General features: G+C 42.1%; 1 protein-coding gene across 3 annotated transcripts in view; it reads right to left on the bottom strand.

Moving 5' to 3' along the window:
* Positions 1-19,243, bottom strand: part of LOC106589502 (myosin phosphatase Rho interacting protein) — a 75,167-nt gene extending 55,924 nt beyond the window's left edge. For 2 of the 3 annotated variants that reach the window (XM_014179564.2, XM_014179563.2), the window contains exons 1-3: positions 18,297-19,243; positions 11,724-11,801; positions 4,903-4,968 (exon numbers count right to left, since the gene is read on the bottom strand). In XM_014179564.2, the coding sequence (XP_014035039.1) occupies positions 4,903-4,968; positions 11,724-11,801; positions 18,297-18,500 (348 nt within the window). In that variant the 5' untranslated portion in view covers positions 18,501-19,243. The remainder of the gene's footprint in view (positions 1-4,902; positions 4,969-11,723; positions 11,802-18,296) is intronic. The other variant, XM_014179565.2, reaches the window with a different exon arrangement.
* Positions 19,244-19,515: the final 272 nt, after the last annotated feature.

Genomic DNA, 19,515 nt, shown 5'->3' with positions numbered 1-19,515 from the left:
ATAAAATTGACTCCATGTTTCCATTGTCAGATTTTGACTATAGGCTACTTTAAAGCAAGATATGAGATGTCTCATAATATGAAATAAAACATTCAGGTTTCAAACTATTTGCGTTTTCAAAATGCATACTACCTCCAGCTTTGGGGCGGCAGGTAGCCTAGTGGTTAGAGCATTGGGCCAGTAACCGAAAGGTTGCTGGATTGAATCCCTGAGCTGACAAGGTAAAAAATCTGTTGTTCTGCCCCTGAACAAGGCAGTTAACCCACAGTTCCTCGGTAGGCCGTCATTGTAAATAATGTTCTTGCCTAGTTAAATACAGGTTAAATAAAAAATCCAGCTCACATTGTAATGTGGTGTGTAACACGCCGATAGCCTGTTGCCTACACTTGTAGCCTATGGTGAATGGGAGGCACGCTTCAATTACCAGTTGAGAAATAAAAACTTGTTTTCATTAATCATGTACCAAATCTGTTTTTAACAAGCAACTGCATTTTGAGTTGTTTCGCAATGAACGGGCTTATAAAATAACATATTTTACTCCAGCAGCAACCAGCCGAGGAGCTTCAGGAGAAATCCTGCTCAAAATAGGCACTCTATGCTGTGCACATGTGATAAATAAGATAGGCTACAGGAGGATTAACGAATATACACACGCAGCAATTTAATTCCACAAAATTATGCAAATGAACATATAGACCAGGCATCATCAACTAGATTTAGCCACGGGCCGATTCTTTTTTGGTACGGATGGTCGGGGGCCAGAACATAATTACAAATCATTTGTAGACTGCAAATTGATCGCAAGAAGCCCAAACAGATGTTTGACTAAAACATAATCATTTCAAACCTTGCTTACATTTGTATACGATCACGTGTCTCTATTATGCATAGAAATACTTCGGAACAGATTTCTTAAATAAAAATCACTTGGAGCTGATTTCCTGTTGTTTTTACAGCAATTGCACAAAAAAAAAGAAGAGAACATCCCTTCATCAAAAAGAGAGGTAAAAGAAGTATTTATGATATGCTGTATACGGCCCAGATATAGGCTATAGATGTGGTAAAGGTAAATTGAACTCGACCAAAACAATGGAATTGCCATGGAAACGCGTGTGGGAAAGATTCCGAGTCCCCTCTTTGCCCGCCAGCAAAATTAGCCTACATTTAGGCTATTGTTTATGTGTATTTCACACTATGTTGAGGTAAAAATCCAAGTAAAATGTCAGTATGGATGTCAACCCCAACACATGTTCATGTCATCTTTACCAATCAAATGCATTACAGTTAAAAATAGCTAACTACCACCATTGATTACTGTACGCTAACTATGCTAACCATCTTATTCAAATGGGAGTTAGCATTTAGCAGTCACTTCTAAACTTGAAAAGGGACAACGTCTTTCTACATGTTATGCAGCAAAAAACAAATATATCCAAATCTGACTTAAGTAACCACATTGTGGGCCTGTTACAATACATAAATCATGACGGATTTGACAAATATCCACTTTGTTAGATCAGATTGTTGAATGTGGGCCAATCTGGTCAATGGAACGCTCCTTTACCGCATCTAAACTGGTATCTGCATTGTGTAAGCATACTAGAGGTCGACCGATTAATCGGAATGGCCGATTAATTAGGGCCGATTTCAAGTTTTCATAACAATCGGAAATCTGTATTTTTGGCCACCGATTTGCCGATTTCATTTTTTTTTTTAAACACACCTTTATTTAACTAGGCAAGTCAGATTAAGAACACATTCTTATTTTCAATGACGGCCTAGGAACGGGGGTTAACTGCCTTGTTCAGGGGGGGGATTCGGGGATTTGTTTTTGCAACCTTCCGGTTACTAGTCCAACGCTCTAACCACCTGCCTTACATTGCACTCCACGAGGAGCCTGCATGGCAGGCTGACTACCTGTTATGCGAGAGCAGCAAGAAGCCAAGGTAAGTTACTAGCTAGCATTAAACTTATCTTATAAAAAACGATCAATCTTAACATAATCACTAGTTAACTACACATGGTTGATGATATTACTAGTTTATCTAACGTGTCCTGTGTTGCATATAATCGATGCGGTGCCTGTTAATTTCTCATCAAATCACAGCCTACTTCGACAAACGGGTGATGATTTAACAAGCGCATTTGCGAAAAAAGCACTGTTGTTACACCAATGTACCTAACCATAAACATCAATGCCTTTCTTTAAAATCAATACACAAGTATATATTTTTAAACCTGCATATTTAGTTAATATTGCCTGCTAACATGAATTTGTGTCACTTCTCTAGCGTTCCGTGCAAGCAGTCAGGGTATATACAGCAGTTTGGGCCGACTGGCTCATTGCGGACTGTGTGAAGTCCATTTATTCCTAACAAAGGCCGTAATTAATTTGCCAGAATTGTACATAATGATGATATAACATTGAAGGTTGTGCAATGTAACAGGAATTCTTAGACTTAGGGATGCCACCCGTTAGATAAAATATGGAACGGTTCCGTATTTCACTGAAATAATAAACGTTTCGTTTTCGAAATGATAGTTTCCGGATTCGGCCATATTAATGACCAAAGGCTCGTATTTCTGTGTGTTATTATGTTATAATTAAGTCTATGATTTGATATTTGATAGAGCAGTCTGACTGTGCGGTGGTAGGCAGCAGCAGGCTCGTAAGCATTCATTCAATCAGCACCTTCGTGCGTTTTGCCAGCAGCTCTTCACAATTCTTCAAGCATTGCGCTGTTTATGACTTCAAGCCTATCAACCCCCGAGATTAGGCTGGTGTAACCCATGTGAAATGGCTAGCTAGTTAGCAGGTGCGCGCTAATAGCTTTTCAAACGTCACTCGCTCTGAGACTTGGAGTAGTTGTTCCCCTTGCTCTACATGGGTAACGCTGCTTCGAGGGTGGCTGTTATCGATGTGTTCCTGGTTCGAGCCCAGGTAGGAGCGAGGAGAGGGACGGAAGCTATACTGTTACACTGGCAATACTAAAGTGCCTATAAGAACATCCAATAGTCAAAGGCATATGAAATACAAATCGTAGAGAGAGAAATAGTCCTATAATTCCTATAATAACTACAACCTAAAACTTCTTACCTGGGAATATTGAAGACTCATGTTAAAAGGAACCACCAGCTTTCATATGTTCTCATGTTCTGAGCAAGGAACTTAAACGTTAGCTTTTTTACATGGCACATATTGCACTTTTACTTTCTTCTCCAACACTGTGTTTTTGCTTTATTTAAACCAAATTGAACATGGCTCTTTATTTATTTGAGGCTAAATTGATAGTATCTATGTATTATATTAAGTTAAAATAAGTTTTTCATTCAGTATTGTTGTAATTGTCATAATTACAAATAAATAAATAAAACGTTTAAAAAAAACAAGATATATATATATATATAGTTTGTTTTAAATCGGCATCGGCTTTTTTTGGTCAGCCAATAATCGATATCGGTATCGGCGTTGAAAAATCATAATCGGTCGACCTCTAAAGCATACATGGCAAGCAAGGGAAAAGACAGGGTATTGTTTCTCTCTACTATATACAGTAGGCCTTTAACTTACGGGGTTGGTGTCCGATCAGGCTGAGGATGTATACGTTGATGATGAATAAAAAAAACAAATCATATCTAATTTAATTTCCACTCCTCCGCCTAGAGTTTAAACTAAGTAAACGATAATGTGCACTGAGATCAACGCTGAACTCCCAAAATGTTGTATAGGCTACATTTTGGAAACGTTTCTATTGTGGGGGACTGAGGCGCACAGTGACGGCAACAAAGTGGCAATTTTCCTGACCCAGTTTCCCGGTGGCGTTCCGGGGTGTTCCCTGAGCTGCAGATGAAAAGGCACGAAGACAATGAGGCCCTCCACGTCTAAATAGCACGACCAGCTTCACAATGACAGGAAAAAAGTGCTACACCGAACTAACGGGTGTCATTCGCACACAATGCACACTGGAGAAATGGACGCACGCAAGCACAGTCAGCATGCGCGAGCACACACACGCACACACACACGTATGCAAAGCGAAACCAGGATGTTTCCTCCCTTTGTCATCACGTGGGGATCCATGACAACATGAAGACAATGATTATGATTTCAGCGATCTCATCTGCACAAAGCAACCACCTGGACACAAACACACAGCCACAGAGTGAGTAGGCCTTCATCTCAGCAGTCAAAAGCAGTATCCTCTCCTCTTCATCAATTTTGTTTTGTAGAGAACTGATAACTGGGGTTTGATACATATAAAGCAGGCCCAAAGCTAGGGTCAAGGTTAGAAGCTAGAGGCCAGGGACTGAAGCTATGGCAGCTTTGACAGTCAGGCAGAGCAGAGTGTGAAGTGGGCCTCTGTATACACACAAGCAGCCTAATCTCCAGCCTGATCGGCCAGTGGGGTTGGTCACCCGTGTCACATTCCCCAGTCACTCACACACACACAAAGGGGATGTCATAAGCTGTAAGGGACTCTCTCTAGTCTCTGTTCCTCAGTTTCTTTCCCAATCTGTATTATTCTACCTCCATCCTCCCCTATGTTCCTCTGCTTCAAACTATATTCTCTCTCCGTCCACCTCCATATACATTTTCATGGTTATTCAGTGTGATGTTTACTCTGCGGTAGGGTGGGGCAGTTTTAACATCTCACAGCACAAGGCTAGCTAACAGAGATAAGGCTTCCCAGTCATCTCTTTCCCATGCAGGTACCAGTCAGGTCATTCAACATGCCTTCCCGTCCTTCACGGACCATATCAAATACTACTCTTCCCAGTCACCTTGCCTCTGCATGAAGCCATGAGGCAGTGCTATAACCTGATTATAGACACAGGTAAGGAGTGCTGTTAGGTTGTTAGGGAGGAGGTGGAAGTAGCATGGCTGATATGACAGCTCCTTACCGATTCATCCAGGGCAAAACGCAGGCAGCCATGTTCGTACAGCACAAAGAACCGCCGCTGCCATTTCTGTTGGGAGAAAGAGGAACATCGTTAACACTTAATCTGAAGATCTCCTTATAAACTATTAAGAAACGGCCTATAAACTAATACTGTATACGATTTCTGCAGGGAAAGAGGAGCATTGTTATTGGGCTGAAACCAAACCAACACTTAAGCTCCATTATGTCCTCGGACTAATAGGGTGTAGTGAACATATAGCTAAGAGATGCTTAAAGATACAATAACATAAATCCGAGAACCCACCGCCTGTAGTCTGGATACCAGACATTTTAGCTAACACTCCTTGACACTCCAGTCATTCCTGGTAATTTCTCATGTCTTTGGCAAATGACATGGAGAACAAGGAGTGGAATGAAATAGCTGAATAGAGACGGCAACCAGAATGGGGCAGCGGTCTAAGGCACTGCATCTCAGTGCTAGAGGCATTTACATTACATTTAAGTCATTTAGCAGACGCTCTTATCCAGAGCGACTTACAAATTGGTGCATTCACCTTATGATATCCAGTGGAACAACCACTTTACAATAGTGCATCTAAATCTTTTAAGGGGGGGGGGGGGGTTAGAAGGATTACTTTATCCTATCCTAGGTATTCCTTAAAGAGGTGGGAAAGAGGCATCACTACAGACACCCTGGTTCGAATCCAGGCTGTAACACAACCGGTCGTGATTGGGATTCCCATAGGGCGGCGCACAATTGGCCCAGAGTCGTCCGGGTTTGGCAGGTGTAGGCCGTCATGGTAAATAAGAATTTGTTCTTAACTGACCCACCATATTTATGAACGAGGTCCCAGGTGACATACACTGGGTACCAGTACTGAGTCAAGGTACAGGGGTATGAGGTAATTGAGGTAGATACAGTTGAAGTCAGAAGTTTACATACACCTTAGCCAAATACATTTAAACTCAGCTTTTCACAATTCCTGACATTTAATCCAAGTAAAAATTCCCTGTTTTAGGTCCGTTAGGATCACCACTTTATTTTAAGAATGTGAAAAGTCAGAATAATAGTAGAGAGAATGATTTATTTCAGCTTTTATTTCTTTCATCTCATTCCCAGTGGGTCAGAAGTTTACATACACTCAATTAGTATTTGGTAGCATTGCTTTTAAATTGTTTAACTTGGGTCAAACATTTCAGGTAGCCTTCCACAAGCTTCCCAAAATAAGTTGGGGGAATTTTGGCCCATTCCTCCTGACAGAGCTGGTGTAACAGAATCAGGTTGTAGGCCTCCTTGCACACACATGCTTTTTTAGTTCTACCCACAAATTTTCTACAGGATTGAGGTCAGTGCTTTGTGATGGCCACTCCAATACCTTGACTTTGTTGTCCTTAAGCCATTTTGCCACAACTCTGGAAGTATGCTTGGGGTCATTGTCCATTTGGAAGAATCATTTGCAACCGAGCTTTAACTTCCTGACTGACGTCTTGAGATGTTGCTCCAATATATACACATCATGTTCCTACTTCATGATGCCATCTATTTTGTGAAGTGCACCAGTACCTCCTGCAGCAAAGCACCCCCACAACATGATGCTGCCACCCCCGTGCTTCATGGTTGGGATGGTGTTCCTCGGCTTGCAAGCCTCCCCCTTTTTCCTCCAAACATAACAATGGTCATTATGACCAAACAGTTCTATTTTTGTTTCATCAGACTAGAGGACATTTGTCCAAAATGTACGATATTTGTCCCCATGTGCAGTTGCAAACCGTAGTCTGGCTTTTTTAATGCCGGTTTTGGAGCAGTGGCTTCTTCCATGCTGAGCGGCCTTTCAGGTTATATCGATATAGGACTCGTTTTACTGTGGCTATAGATACTTCTGTACCCATTTCCTCCAGCATCTTCACAAGGTCCTTTGCTGTTTTCTGGGATTGATTTGCACATTTCGCACCAAAGTACATTCATCTCTAGGAGAAAGAACGCGTCTCCTTCCTGAGCAGTATGACACATGGTGTTCATACTTGCGTACTATTGTTTGAACAGATTGCTCCCAAGGATGAACCAGACTTGTGGAGGTCTACAATTTTTTTTCTGAGGTCTTGGCTGATTTCTTTTGATTTTCCCATGATGTCAAGCAAAGAGGCACTGAGTTTGAAGGTAGGCCTTGAAATACATTCACAGGTACACCTCCAATTGACTCAAATTATGTCAATTAGCCTATCAGAAGCTTCTAAAGCCATGACATGATTTTCTGGAATTTCCAAGCTGTTTAAAGGCACAGTCAACTTAGTGTATGTAAACTTTTGACCCACTGGAATTGTGATACAGTGAATTATAAGTGAAATAATCTGTCTGTAAATAATTGTTGGAAAAATGACTTGTGTCATGCACAAAGTAGATGTCCTAACCGACTTGCCAAAACTATAGTTTGTTAATAAGAAATGTGTGGAGTGGTTGAAAAATGAGTTTTAATGGCTCCAACCTACGTGTATGTACATATAACTAGGCATAAAGTGACTAGGCAACAGGATAGATAATAAACAAACAGTAGCAGCAACATATGTGATGAGTCGAAAAAAAGTTTGTGCAAAAGGGTCAATGTAGATAGTCCGGTTAGCTATTCCCTTAACTATTTAAATATCAATTTAGCAGTCTTATGGCTTGGGGGTAGAAGCTGTTCAGGGTCCTGTTGGTTCCAGACTTGGTGCATCAGTACCGCTTGCCGTGCGGTAGCAGAGAGAACAGTCTATGACCTGGGTGGCTGGAGTTTTTGACCAATTTTAGGGCCTTCCTCTGACACTGCCCGGTATACAGGCCCTGGATGTCAGGGAGCTTGGCTCCAGCGATGTACTGGGCAGCATGCACTACCCTCTGTAGCGCCTTGCGGTTGAATGCCAAGCGGTGATGCAGCCAGTCAAGATGCTCTCAATGGTTCAGCTGTAGAACTTAGTGATGTGGACACCGAGGAGCTTGAAGCTCTGGATCCGCTCCACTACAGCCCTGTCGATGTGAATGGGAGCGTGCTCGGCCATCCTTTTCCTTTAGTCCACGATCAGATCCTTTGTCTTGCTGACGTTGAGGGAGAGGTTGTTGTCCTGGCACCACACTGCCAAGTCTCTGACCTCCAATCTACTAAGCTTACCTGAAACTGATCATGACTAGATTTAATCTCATGTCACTGTGATTGGTTAGTCAACATGCAATAATACCTATATACTATCAATGACTGAGATTAATTATTTGCGTTTCTGGCTTCATTAAAAACTGTTAATCTGATGGATTATGGATGTCCTTGGTATTTTTATTTATTTAACCTTTATTTAACTAGGCAAGTCAGTTAATAACAAATTCTTATTTACAATGACGGCCTAGGAACAGTGGGTTAACTGCCTTGTTCAGGGGTAGAACGACAGATTTTTACCTTGTCAGCACAAGGATTCGATCTTGCAACCTTGCGGTTACTAGTCCAACGCTCTAACCACTAGGCTACCTGCCGCCCAATCAATTATTTGTTCAAGGGCCTATACGAGGCCAACTTTACTACATTATGCTGAAGGCGTACTTAAACACCCAATTTTTTTACTTTGCGTGAATGACGTGTCTCAACTTTAAACAATGGAAATTTTGTTTCGCTTCTTTCTACTCTGTGGCTGAAATAGCAACCATGACATGAATTCAGCGATTACATTTGTTTACTTCACCTTTGTGGCTCCCTGATGAAACAGTAACATCCATTACTGTACTTAGTCTTAGCCAACCTGCACGGTACTTTTTCCGATACTAGAATGTGTTACTTTCGGTACTCCTGTCAAAATGTGTCAAGAATCAAGCTCGTCTATCAGCGCAGCCGAGCCCTTATTATAGCGCGCACTGAAAGTCTGGGCTGCATCATGTTACATCATCATGCCGCACATAAGTCAACACATTTGAATAACGTGACACGGCATGTAGAGATTTTTAAACATGATTATTGTTCGTAAAACAATGTCTATACATGCTAGAACACTTTACAATGCAAGAAGACACTGGTAGCGGACAGCTAAAGATAACATTAAAAAAAAATGCTGATTTCAAAGCTGATTGCCACCAAAAACGTTATTAATTAACTCGGTCTCTCGCTCACATCTCTCCCAAAGATGATCAGCGAACTCTGTTAAAGAGACGGAGCACATTTGTATAAAATAAGCTACTTCTATACAAATGTTGTTGATCAGTACAATAAAATAAATGTAACCTTTATTTAACCAGGCAAGTCAGTTAAGAACAAATTCTTATTTACAATGACGGCCTATACCCAGCCAAACCCGGTCGACGCTGGGCCAATTGTGCGCCACCCTATGGGACTCCCAATCACGGCCGGTTGTTATACAGCCTGGATTCAAACCAGGGTGTCTGTAGTGACGCCTCTAGACTGAGATGCAGTGTCTTAGACGGCTGCGCCACTCGGGAGCCCTTGCAAGGGAAACAGATTGTTTGTCATCTGTAGCCCAATGAAATCAGCCAAAACAAGCTCAATAACTCAATGCATGCACACACTGAATATGCATTCACCTGTATTGTGGATAGGCCTAGGCTACATCTTGATTTACCCAGTTAATCAATAAAGATTTACCATTCAAAATAAATTATTACCGGGGCGGCAGGGTAGCCTAGTGGTTAGAGCATTGGAGTAGTAACCGAAAGGTTGCAAGTTCGAATCCCCGAGCTGACAAGGTACAAATCTGCCGTTCTGCCCCTGAACAAGGCAGTTACTGTTCCTAGGCCGTCATTGAAAATAAGAATTCGTTCTTAACTGACTTGCCTAGTTAAATAAAGGTAAAAAAAAAAAATGAAAAAATGAAGTTAGAATGGTAAAAAGTCAAATTGATTGTATAATTGATTCATTAATGTATGGTCTCTGAAAAATATGGACGTACATTTTTTTATAACGTAATGATATTGAACTCAAAAGATGCCCAATGACTGAACAGAGCAGTAGCTGAGTTTATCTGTCTGGATCAAGTGCCATTCTGTGACCTGGTAATATGGCTTATTTTTTGCAGTGGTATCATTTTGTTATTGTTTTGGTATCGAGTATTGGTATCGAAGTCAAAATTCTGGTATCATGACAACACTAGTACTCTCTATTGCTGCTTTTCAACTGTAACGCCAGTGTTATACTTGAGCAATAAGGCACGAGGGGATCTGGTATATGACCAATATACCACCACTATGGGCTGTTCTTAAGCACAACGCAACGCGGAGTGCCTGGATACAGCCCTTAGCCGTGGTATATTGGCCATATACCCCCAAGGTGCTTTATTGCGATTATAAACTGGTTACCAATGTAATTAGAGCAGTAAATATAAATATTTTGGCATATGTGATATTCGATCTGATATACCACAGCTGTCAGCCAATCAGCATTCAGGGCTCGAACCACCCAGTTTATAATAGTGTATACAACCTGATGTTATAGGAAATTGTGTTTCCATAGTGTAGCAAAGGCTCTTATTGATCTTAGACTTTTTAGTTCACACTTCCTTTAAATTGCATTTTTTGTTAACTGTCCCTTTAACTGCAGACACCTCTGAGCCATAGAGATGTATAGAGATCACAATGTATCAGTCCTCAATGGCGCTGCCCATGTTAAACACGCTTTTTGGCACTAGAGACCCTTTGTACATCTCTATGCTCTGAGCACACCTGCAACCAATTTCACTTCTTAAATACCTGAGTTCCTTTGTCTTTTAGTTCAGTGCCAAACAATCTAAGCACTAGTACAAAACCTCTCCAACATGTATCCTTTAATTTCTGTTATCTGTGAATCCAATACCCAAACGTAAGTAACCCGCAATATTATTTACATTCTTCAATTGATCTGCATTTAAAGATGCACTGTTGTTTATTAGCGGTAGGATGTTGTTAGAAATATTTGCATATTGAAAGGATCTAATTTGTACCTTAAATGAATATTTATTTTACTGCTTTGGAGAAATTATATTTATCATTTGACTACTGGCTCAGATTGTGACAAGTAATTGTTTATGATCAAATATGCTGAAATGTTTTTGTTTACTGTCAGCACAAGTCAATGGAAATGAAGTTTGATTTGGAGGAAATAAAACCGGAGCACCGACTCCCTGAAACAAAACCTCAAGTCTCTCTCCTTATCCTCTAACCCAGGATCACTGCGTCACCTACCTCACCCAGTGCACTCAAAATAGGCAACCTGCCTTATCACATTGCTAGGGCTGACAGTGAGAACTTCTGAAGAGCAGGATCAACAACCTCTGCATAATCGAAACAGTTGTTGTGAGGTGTTAACCGTCAAAGGTGTAAACCCATGTTCACAGTTATCCATTGTTATGCAGATGCAGCCCCAGTGGACTTGCCCCCAAGATGGCGCCATGGCCCATCTGGCTTAGAGCAGTTTGTTGAATAGATTCCATGATCCGGACATGAGCGAGTGCTCGGCTCCTTCACGACACTGTGTGTACCCGTATGTGCGCTCTAATCATCGTGACGTATAGCACCAGGCGAATTGCCATGAAAAGGACAATACCTCTGCAGATCGAGAGCCCATTTCTCTGACCATTTGACTATACGCTAGGGCTGTGTTTCAAGCGCTTCAAAGCATACTTCCCAAGTGGATGAAAACATCCGGATGGTCAATGTTCACCCATCCCCCTCTCACTGAGGTTCTGCTGCCCGGGAATGGTGTTTGTCTAATGTTTATCATTCGACTACAGTGCTATGGAAGAACAGGGAACAAACATACTAACCCATCCCCCATTCCATGTGAGCGCGTGCACAAATATACGCCTCATGGTTGCTCTTACCCGGGATCTCTGCATGGGGTTGTCAAAGTCTGTTCCCTCGGGGGCCAAGCACAGCCATCCGCCGTAAATAGGTTTGGCCTGTAAAACAGAGTGATTTAGACAATCATTAAAATTGGGGGGAGGGGGGGAAGCAGTCAGCAAGGAGAGGACCCATTTCGGGGTCCAGATGTTCAGTTTTCAAACCACAAAACCAGTTAGCAAGCCTGTCGGCCTAATTAGCATCGTTTGATAGACACCATTGCCTTGCGTTTAAATGAAGATTTGTGAATGAGAACAGCCCGTTTATCAACCTACATTCACCTCATGGAAGTTGTTTGAGCCAAAAACCTGCATGTTTCCAATGAAAACACAAAAGTTCAAAAGATGTGGAAATGTATAAACATGGAGCAGAGCTCCCACGGTGAGGGGGTGGCTGTTAAAAATGGCTGCTCTTTGCACTCTAAACTTGTTTGTCTTGGTCTAACTTTTACTGTTAAACATTACCAAGAAGCAGCTGTCAGGCTTGTTTTGCAAAATAAAACATCCCTCCTACCTTTACCTCAAAATCCAGACTAGCGTCTTACACGCGGTAGAGGAGTGTACGATTATTAAGACTTTATGGGTATTGGCCCTGGCTGTCACTAGCTAGCCTGTGTCCCTGCATGTCTGTCAAATCTATATGTGCCTTGTTTCCGCTTGCATAGACTGACTGCCTATAGAGACATTTAGTTGGTTACTTTTAACAGGTGATGGGGTGACTGAGGAGATAAACGTGCCGTGACCTAGTCCTAAGAAATCTGATAAGTCTACCATTTAGGCAGCAATTATGACTAATGGTTTTATTTATTGATGATTAGCTGATTATCTGCAGCACTGAAGTCTACGCCTAGGCTACAATCCAAAATGGATGTTTCCTGATCTCAGATCTTATATGGGCAATGTTATCAATAAAGTAGCAAATATCACACAGGTCTTGCTATAATGCATAACTGATTTCTCCATTCTTCTCCTACAAAACATCCATTCTTCTCTTACAAAACATCCAAAGAGAGAGCGAGGCAGAGAGAAAGAGCTGGACAGGAAAGAATGAGCGAGACAAGGAGAGGCAGTGTAAGCGAGCAGCTGTGGCCTGTAGCGATGTTGGTGGGCTGAGGAACCAGGAGACCTGGAGAGGAGGGACACACCCTTGCACCCTTCCTCCCTCCACACACACAAGCCTCACTTCCTTTATAGTGATCCTCCTGTGACCTCGCCCTCCCCCCTCAGCTCTCTCCCACAGACCTACCTTCCCCCTCCATTCCAGCCCACCTCCAACCCCACCAGCAGTGAGGTTAACCCATAGAGATAGAGGACTCTAGTGCCCAAAAGTCTGTTTTAGCATGGGCAGCGCTATTGGGGACTTTCACAATGTTGCAGTAGAAAACTGGGTGGGACTTCCTATGGGTTAAGGGAGGATCACATCATTCCATCCAGGTCATCAGGAGGGATTAACCAATGAATTATACTTGTGAGAAAACATTCCGTAACTGCAGGTGGCAGTAAATCGTCAACCTTGGCTTCATACCTGTTCAAACAACACACTCCAAGTGCCAGTATGCACCCTTTCAGTTTGTTTACCAACTCATAGTAGTAGAAGAAAATTGACTACTTCAAAATGGAGATGCTAATACTCTCAGATGCCATAATCGAACAGAAAGTTGCGTCCTCTATCACGCGTTAACCTCTTGCCTCCCCAGTACAATCCAGGGAGGCCTGGACGCTGCTCTCTCCTCCACTCATTTAGGACTCATGCCAAAAGGTCCATTCAAACGTAAGGTAGACCCATCTGAAAGTTCACCTTACTCCTCCTAGCCAAGTAAAACCAATGCAGAGCCTTGGTGATTGTACACTGAACAAAAATATAAAACGCAACATGTAAAGTGTTGGTCCATTGTTACATGAGCTGAAATAAAAGATCCCTGAAATGTTCCATTCACACAAAGTGTAGCTCTCAAATGTTTTGCACAAATTTGTTGACATCCCTGCTAGTGAGCATTTCTCCTTTGCCAAGATAATCCATCCACCTGACAGGTGTCGCATATCAAGAAACTGATTAAACGGCATAATTACAGGTGCACCTTGTGCTGGGGACAATAAAAGGCCACTTTAAAATGTGCAGTTTTGTCACACAACACCACAATGTCTCAAGTTGAGGGAGCGTGCGGTTGGCACGCTGACTTGCAGCAATGTCCACCAGAGCTGTTGCCAGATAACTGAATGGTAATTTCTCTACCATAAGCCTCCTCCGACAATGTTTTTGGAGAATTTGGCAGTACATCCAACTGGCCTCATAACTGCAGACCACGTGTATGGGGTCGTGTAGGAGAGCGGTTTGCTGATGTCATTGCAAAGGGAGTACCCCATGGTGGGGGTATGGTATAGGCAGGCATAAGCTACAGACAACGAGCACAACTGCATTTTATCGATGGCAATTTGAATGCACAGAGATACCATGACAAGATCCTGAGGCCCATTGCTGTGCCATTCATCTGCCTCCATCACCTGTTTCCAAGATGATAATGCACGGCCCCATAACGCAAGGATCTGTACCCAATTCCCGGAAGCTGAAAATTTCCCAATTCTTCCATGGCCTGCATACTCACCAGACATGTCACTCATTGAACATGTTTGGGATGATCTGGATCGACGTATATGACAGCGTATTCCAGTTCCCGTCAATATCCAGCAACTTCGCACAGCCATTGAAGAAGAATGGGACAACATTCCACAGGCCACAATCAACAGCCTGACAAACACTCTACGAAGAAGACGTGTGGCTCTGCATGAGGCGAATAGTAGTCACACCAGATACTGACTGGCTTTCTGATCCATACACTTTTTTTTTTTTTATTAGGGCATCTGTGACCAACAGATGCACATCTGTATTCCCAGTAATTTGGAATCCATAGGTTAGGGCCTAATGAATTTATTTCAATTGACTGATTTCCTTACATGAACTGTAACTCAGTAAAATATTTGAAATTGTTGCATGTTTATTTTTGTTCAGTATAGATAGAACTGGAACTTATAGGTCTAACACATCATTTTGGACCATGTGGAATTGAGATCTATGTACGTTCATTTGAGAACTCTGGGCTCCACTGGTGAGAGTAACCTGTGAGAAACTCTGTTCCAGTTTCAATCCCAACCCCGCACTTTCTTTCACAAGCTCTTCCTCTCCTCCCTCAAATCATTCCATACCCCCGTGCCTCCTCTCTCTCCCTGGGTTTTCTTCGCTCTCCTTCCCTCTATACTCCCATCATCCCCCACTATCGCTCCCAAACTGTTCTCTCTCACCCACTACCCTCAGTCTGTATTTCCACCATTTCCTTGCCTCCCACTCTCCCTCCTCCCTGCCTCCCACCTTCTATCCTGAGTGGGTTCTTTATCTCACCGATGCCTCGGGAACTACAGAGCAGCATGGCTCAGCAATAGCCTCGATCCAGAAAAAATACCTTTGAAACTATCGTCCTCTCCCAGCAGAATGTAAAAACTTTTTTAATAATATGATCTTTGAGAACTAGAAATTACTAAAATAAAAGCTAGAAAGTCAGGGATAATAGACCATTCTAAAAACGAATGAGTATTTGTTTGCATGGCTGGACTACTGATAGGGCACATTTCCAGGGGGCCCCATTGGTTTTATTATGTTTGAGGATAAGAAAACAGAATTAGCCATGGCAAAATGAGTGTGGATTGTAGGAAATTAGCTTTCACGCTGCAGAAAAATCTCAGCTCCATGGACATTTTTTTGAGAATTACAGGAAATGAGCTGAAAAACGCCACATCTCTCTACGCCTCCAATTCCAGAACGATTTATGCCAAGCCAACGGCCTTGTCAGGGGCGTGGTTGGGCTACCACCTACACTCTGTTTTGATCTAGAACAACCTTGCCTGACTCCACCGCTGCTGGAAAAATGCTAGGGGAAACACTGCACTATCACGTGACCAACTAAATATACCAGCATCACTGAGTTTACAGACATTTAGGTCTACATTTTCAGGACATTATTTTTCAGGCTAAACAAATTGTAATAGAAAGAATTTGCTGACACCCCCGATCCCTTGGTGTGTAAAACAAAGATTGCAATTTAAACATACTCTTCCTCCACATTCATTTCCTTTCAGATAACTTTTCCATGTGGGCTAGGCATCTCTTTCAATTATGTATTCATGAGGGAGGCGTGACCAAATGACTGGAGAGTGTGAAAGTTTGAGTTAAACAACTTCCACTTCCAAATTCAGAATAACTCGCTTTAAATTTAGGGCTCAAATTCAGTTAGACTAATGAGCGCCTCTCTTGGAGCCATGCATAGTATTCAAACTGCATTAAGATACTTAACCCAGCCAGGGTGCATCTACTAACCAGAGGCCCAGCTCATGGAAGTGGAACCACCCTCTGTTTCACTTATGAATTCCACTTTACTGTTTTCATTTCGTCCACTCATCGCAAAGGACGTCATTACAGAATATGAGAGCGCAGATAGGCTACATTCTTCAGTGTTTACATTTTCCTGTCCAAAATGGCAGTCAATGTCATGACTAGTTCCTTTGATAGATTTGGGCTAAACTTATTTTAAAAAGGGTTGTTTTGTTTTGAGATTAGAACCAGCTAGCTGTAGCGTATTGTTTAAACTCTCAGACTCCCCGGTATGAGACAACTCATTACTAGCCCTATATGGATAGAGCAGCGGATAGAAGCATCTCTGGTTCAACTGGTGACGTCAAAGGCCCTGGGAGAGGGCAAGGCTGGGTCTCAGGAGGATTAAAGAAGTGATGTAATCGCTTTAAGATTCTAGTCCTGAGTCAGGAGTCCAGGTCTGAAGGGGTTAACCCTGCAGTAATCACAAGCAGGCTGTCATACACACAAGCAGAGAAACGCAAACACACTTTCTCACTCATACACTACACAAGCAGAGAAACACATTCTCACTAATACACAAGCAGAGAAACACATACACATTTTGTGGAGGAGAGGATGCTTGCTGGCGTTGCTGTTCTTAAGCCATGTTCAAGGGCCCATCTGGACCTCATCGCATGGGATCAATTATAGGATACAACAGAAACTAGCTAATGATCTCAGAGATAGAAATCCTCTCATTCACTACTTCACTGGGTGAAGGAAACCAGGGGGACTTATAATGCGACTTGAGTACACATACAGTATTTCACCGGATGTGCTACCTTGTCCCAGACCTGCTGTTTTCAACTCTCTAAAGACAGCAGGAAAAAAAATTTTTTTACATTTGACATTTTAGTCATTTAGCAGACGCTCTTATCCAGAGCGACTTACAGTAGAGTGCATAGATTTTTATTACATTTTTTTCATACTGGCCCACCGTGGGAATCAAACCCACAACCCTGGCATTGCAAGCGCCATGCTCTACCAACTGAGCTACAGTGGGAACAGTAGAGATACTCTAAATGATCGGCTATGAAAAGCCAACTGACATTTACACCTGAGGTGCTGACCTGTTGCACCCTTGACAACCACTGTGATTTATCATTTGACCCTGCTGGTCATCTATGAACATTTTGGCCATGTTCTGTTATAATCTCCACCTGGCACAGCCAGAAGAGGACTGGACAACCCTCATAGCCTGGTTCCTCCCTAGGTTTCTTCCTAGGGAGTTTTTCCTAGCCACCGTGCTTCTACACCTGCATTGCTTGCTGTTTGGGGTTTAGGCTGGGTTTCTGTACAGCACTTTGGCTTTATAAATACATTTGATTGACGTGAGGACTTTGTGTAGGCCTACACTTAAGTTGAATTTGGGGTCACATTCAGGAGGGCACAATCTTCTTGTTTGCAGCCACAGTTATCGGAGTGTGGCAGCACAGTCCCTTAAGTCAGCTGGTGACCCTGCCTGCCAGTCATATGGATGTTTCAGGACAATGTCTCCCAAAAATTGGACAGGCTCCATGATGGGTCAGCTGATTCCTCATTTTGGGAGGATAGTGTTATTTGCCAGTAATAAATGTTATTCCTAACCTGAAGCTGGTCAAACCTCCCTTTATCCAATTAATCTATCCAAATCTAATGTTCATTTGTGGCTTTATACCAGGGTCCTATTATTACAGCTGATTCCTCATATTGAACCAGTGGCTGATCGTGAGAAACGCTGTTTTTCTTCCTAGCAGACCACGCCTTAGTTTGTCAGACTGAAGCAGGAGATTATACATACACATACATACATACATGCATGCATACACACACACACCATTGGTTCATCTCTAAAGGAGTCTGTCTTCAACAAATGGTCACTGAATGAGGACACAACCAGAATGACACACACATGCTGAACTATAACCACAGACACTTCCAATTAACAGACTTGAGGATGGCAAAGCAGACAGCATGAAGTGACTGTCAGTTTCTAAAAGCTTTAGAACACTAAGTGGAAGTGTGACTAGGTAGCTGGCAAAAATATTGCCAAAATTGGACTGTTACACAACTTGACAGTAACAGCAAACTCGAGACGCCCAAATGGTCACATTGTCGCATAGGTGTTTGTAACATGTGAACTGAAATGTGGCCACATCACAATAATTATTTACCTGATTCAGATCTTGATCGGTCAAGAGATGCAACTCTCGAGGTTTGAAGCAGTTCTGACATTTACTTTTATTAAAAATGTTCGCCTGGAATTTTCTGCAAGGGTTCTCTTTCGCTGTAGACATTGTATATCGCCTCCGTTCACCGTAAATGCAAATTAATTCAAAATTGACGTCTGGATAATCCGTTCTCTGCGTTTCTTTCATCCAATTTGGAACAAGGGCCCAGCAATCCAACGCATGATGATCCAAATAACTAAATTGGCGAACTAACGTTAGTGGTCTTGAGTTTTACACACACAAACCAAATGCAAGGTTTCTATTGTTTAGTTGTACCCAATTTATATGATCCAATATATGACTGCTAGTCATCAAGATAACGAGACACCATTCTTGTGCGTTATTCAGTCCATGGCCTGCACTTAATTCACAAAGCCGAACGAGTAACGTTAGCTAAGCGATTAAAAAACTCGCTAGTTTGGTTTTTGTAATCATTGACGTTATTGTGCAAATTGCAAAAACAGCAATTGCACATTATAACATGTACCCATTTGACAGAAAATCGCAAAAGTGGAGGTAGCTGGCTATCAAGAGCTGGCTAGCTACGATTGTAGCTAGCAGTTGCTCTTTGCAAAGTCTACCACCACTGCTTCTTCGCTGGCTATAGTAGTAAATTAGCTAGCGAGCTAGAAATCCTCTCGCCTAGCTGTTTAGCTTGGGTTAAAACGGTCCAGAATATAAATGTTCAGCGAAATTCACTCCCCGTTGACACATAGTAAACGGACAAAGCGCCTCTCGCAGAATCATTGAAGCATCAACGACTTCTTCGGTTGTGTTTTGATAACCAGCTCGGCTAGCTGCTCCCCTGGTTTATTTTCTTCCTATTTTCAGGCGAAATGTTTCCCTGTGGAGAGGTCGCGAGCTCAGATTTGTTGGGCATTGTGAACCTAGTGACATTACGGTCACGTGATCGTACGGCATCATTTCTAAATAAAAGTCCCACTGTAATTGTTTTACTTGACTTTTTTCTGATTTTAAAATCACAAATATTAAAGTTTGAATTGACTTAAATATACATTTATTGAAAAAACGAACAATGTATTATTGGAATCAATTAATAATGATCGATTTACTGTCTAATATAACTTTTTTTTAACTATAAATTATAATGATGCAACAATACCAACACTGTTGCTGGAAGTATTCATGGTTTTAAACTACT

Source organism: Salmo salar, chromosome ssa28 (genome assembly GCF_905237065.1).
Source record: "Salmo salar chromosome ssa28, Ssal_v3.1, whole genome shotgun sequence".
In the NCBI taxonomy this organism is placed as follows: Eukaryota; Metazoa; Chordata; class Actinopteri; order Salmoniformes; family Salmonidae; genus Salmo; species Salmo salar.
Note: the sequence above shows the minus strand (reverse complement) of the source record. Positions and strands in the feature narration are given on the sequence as shown.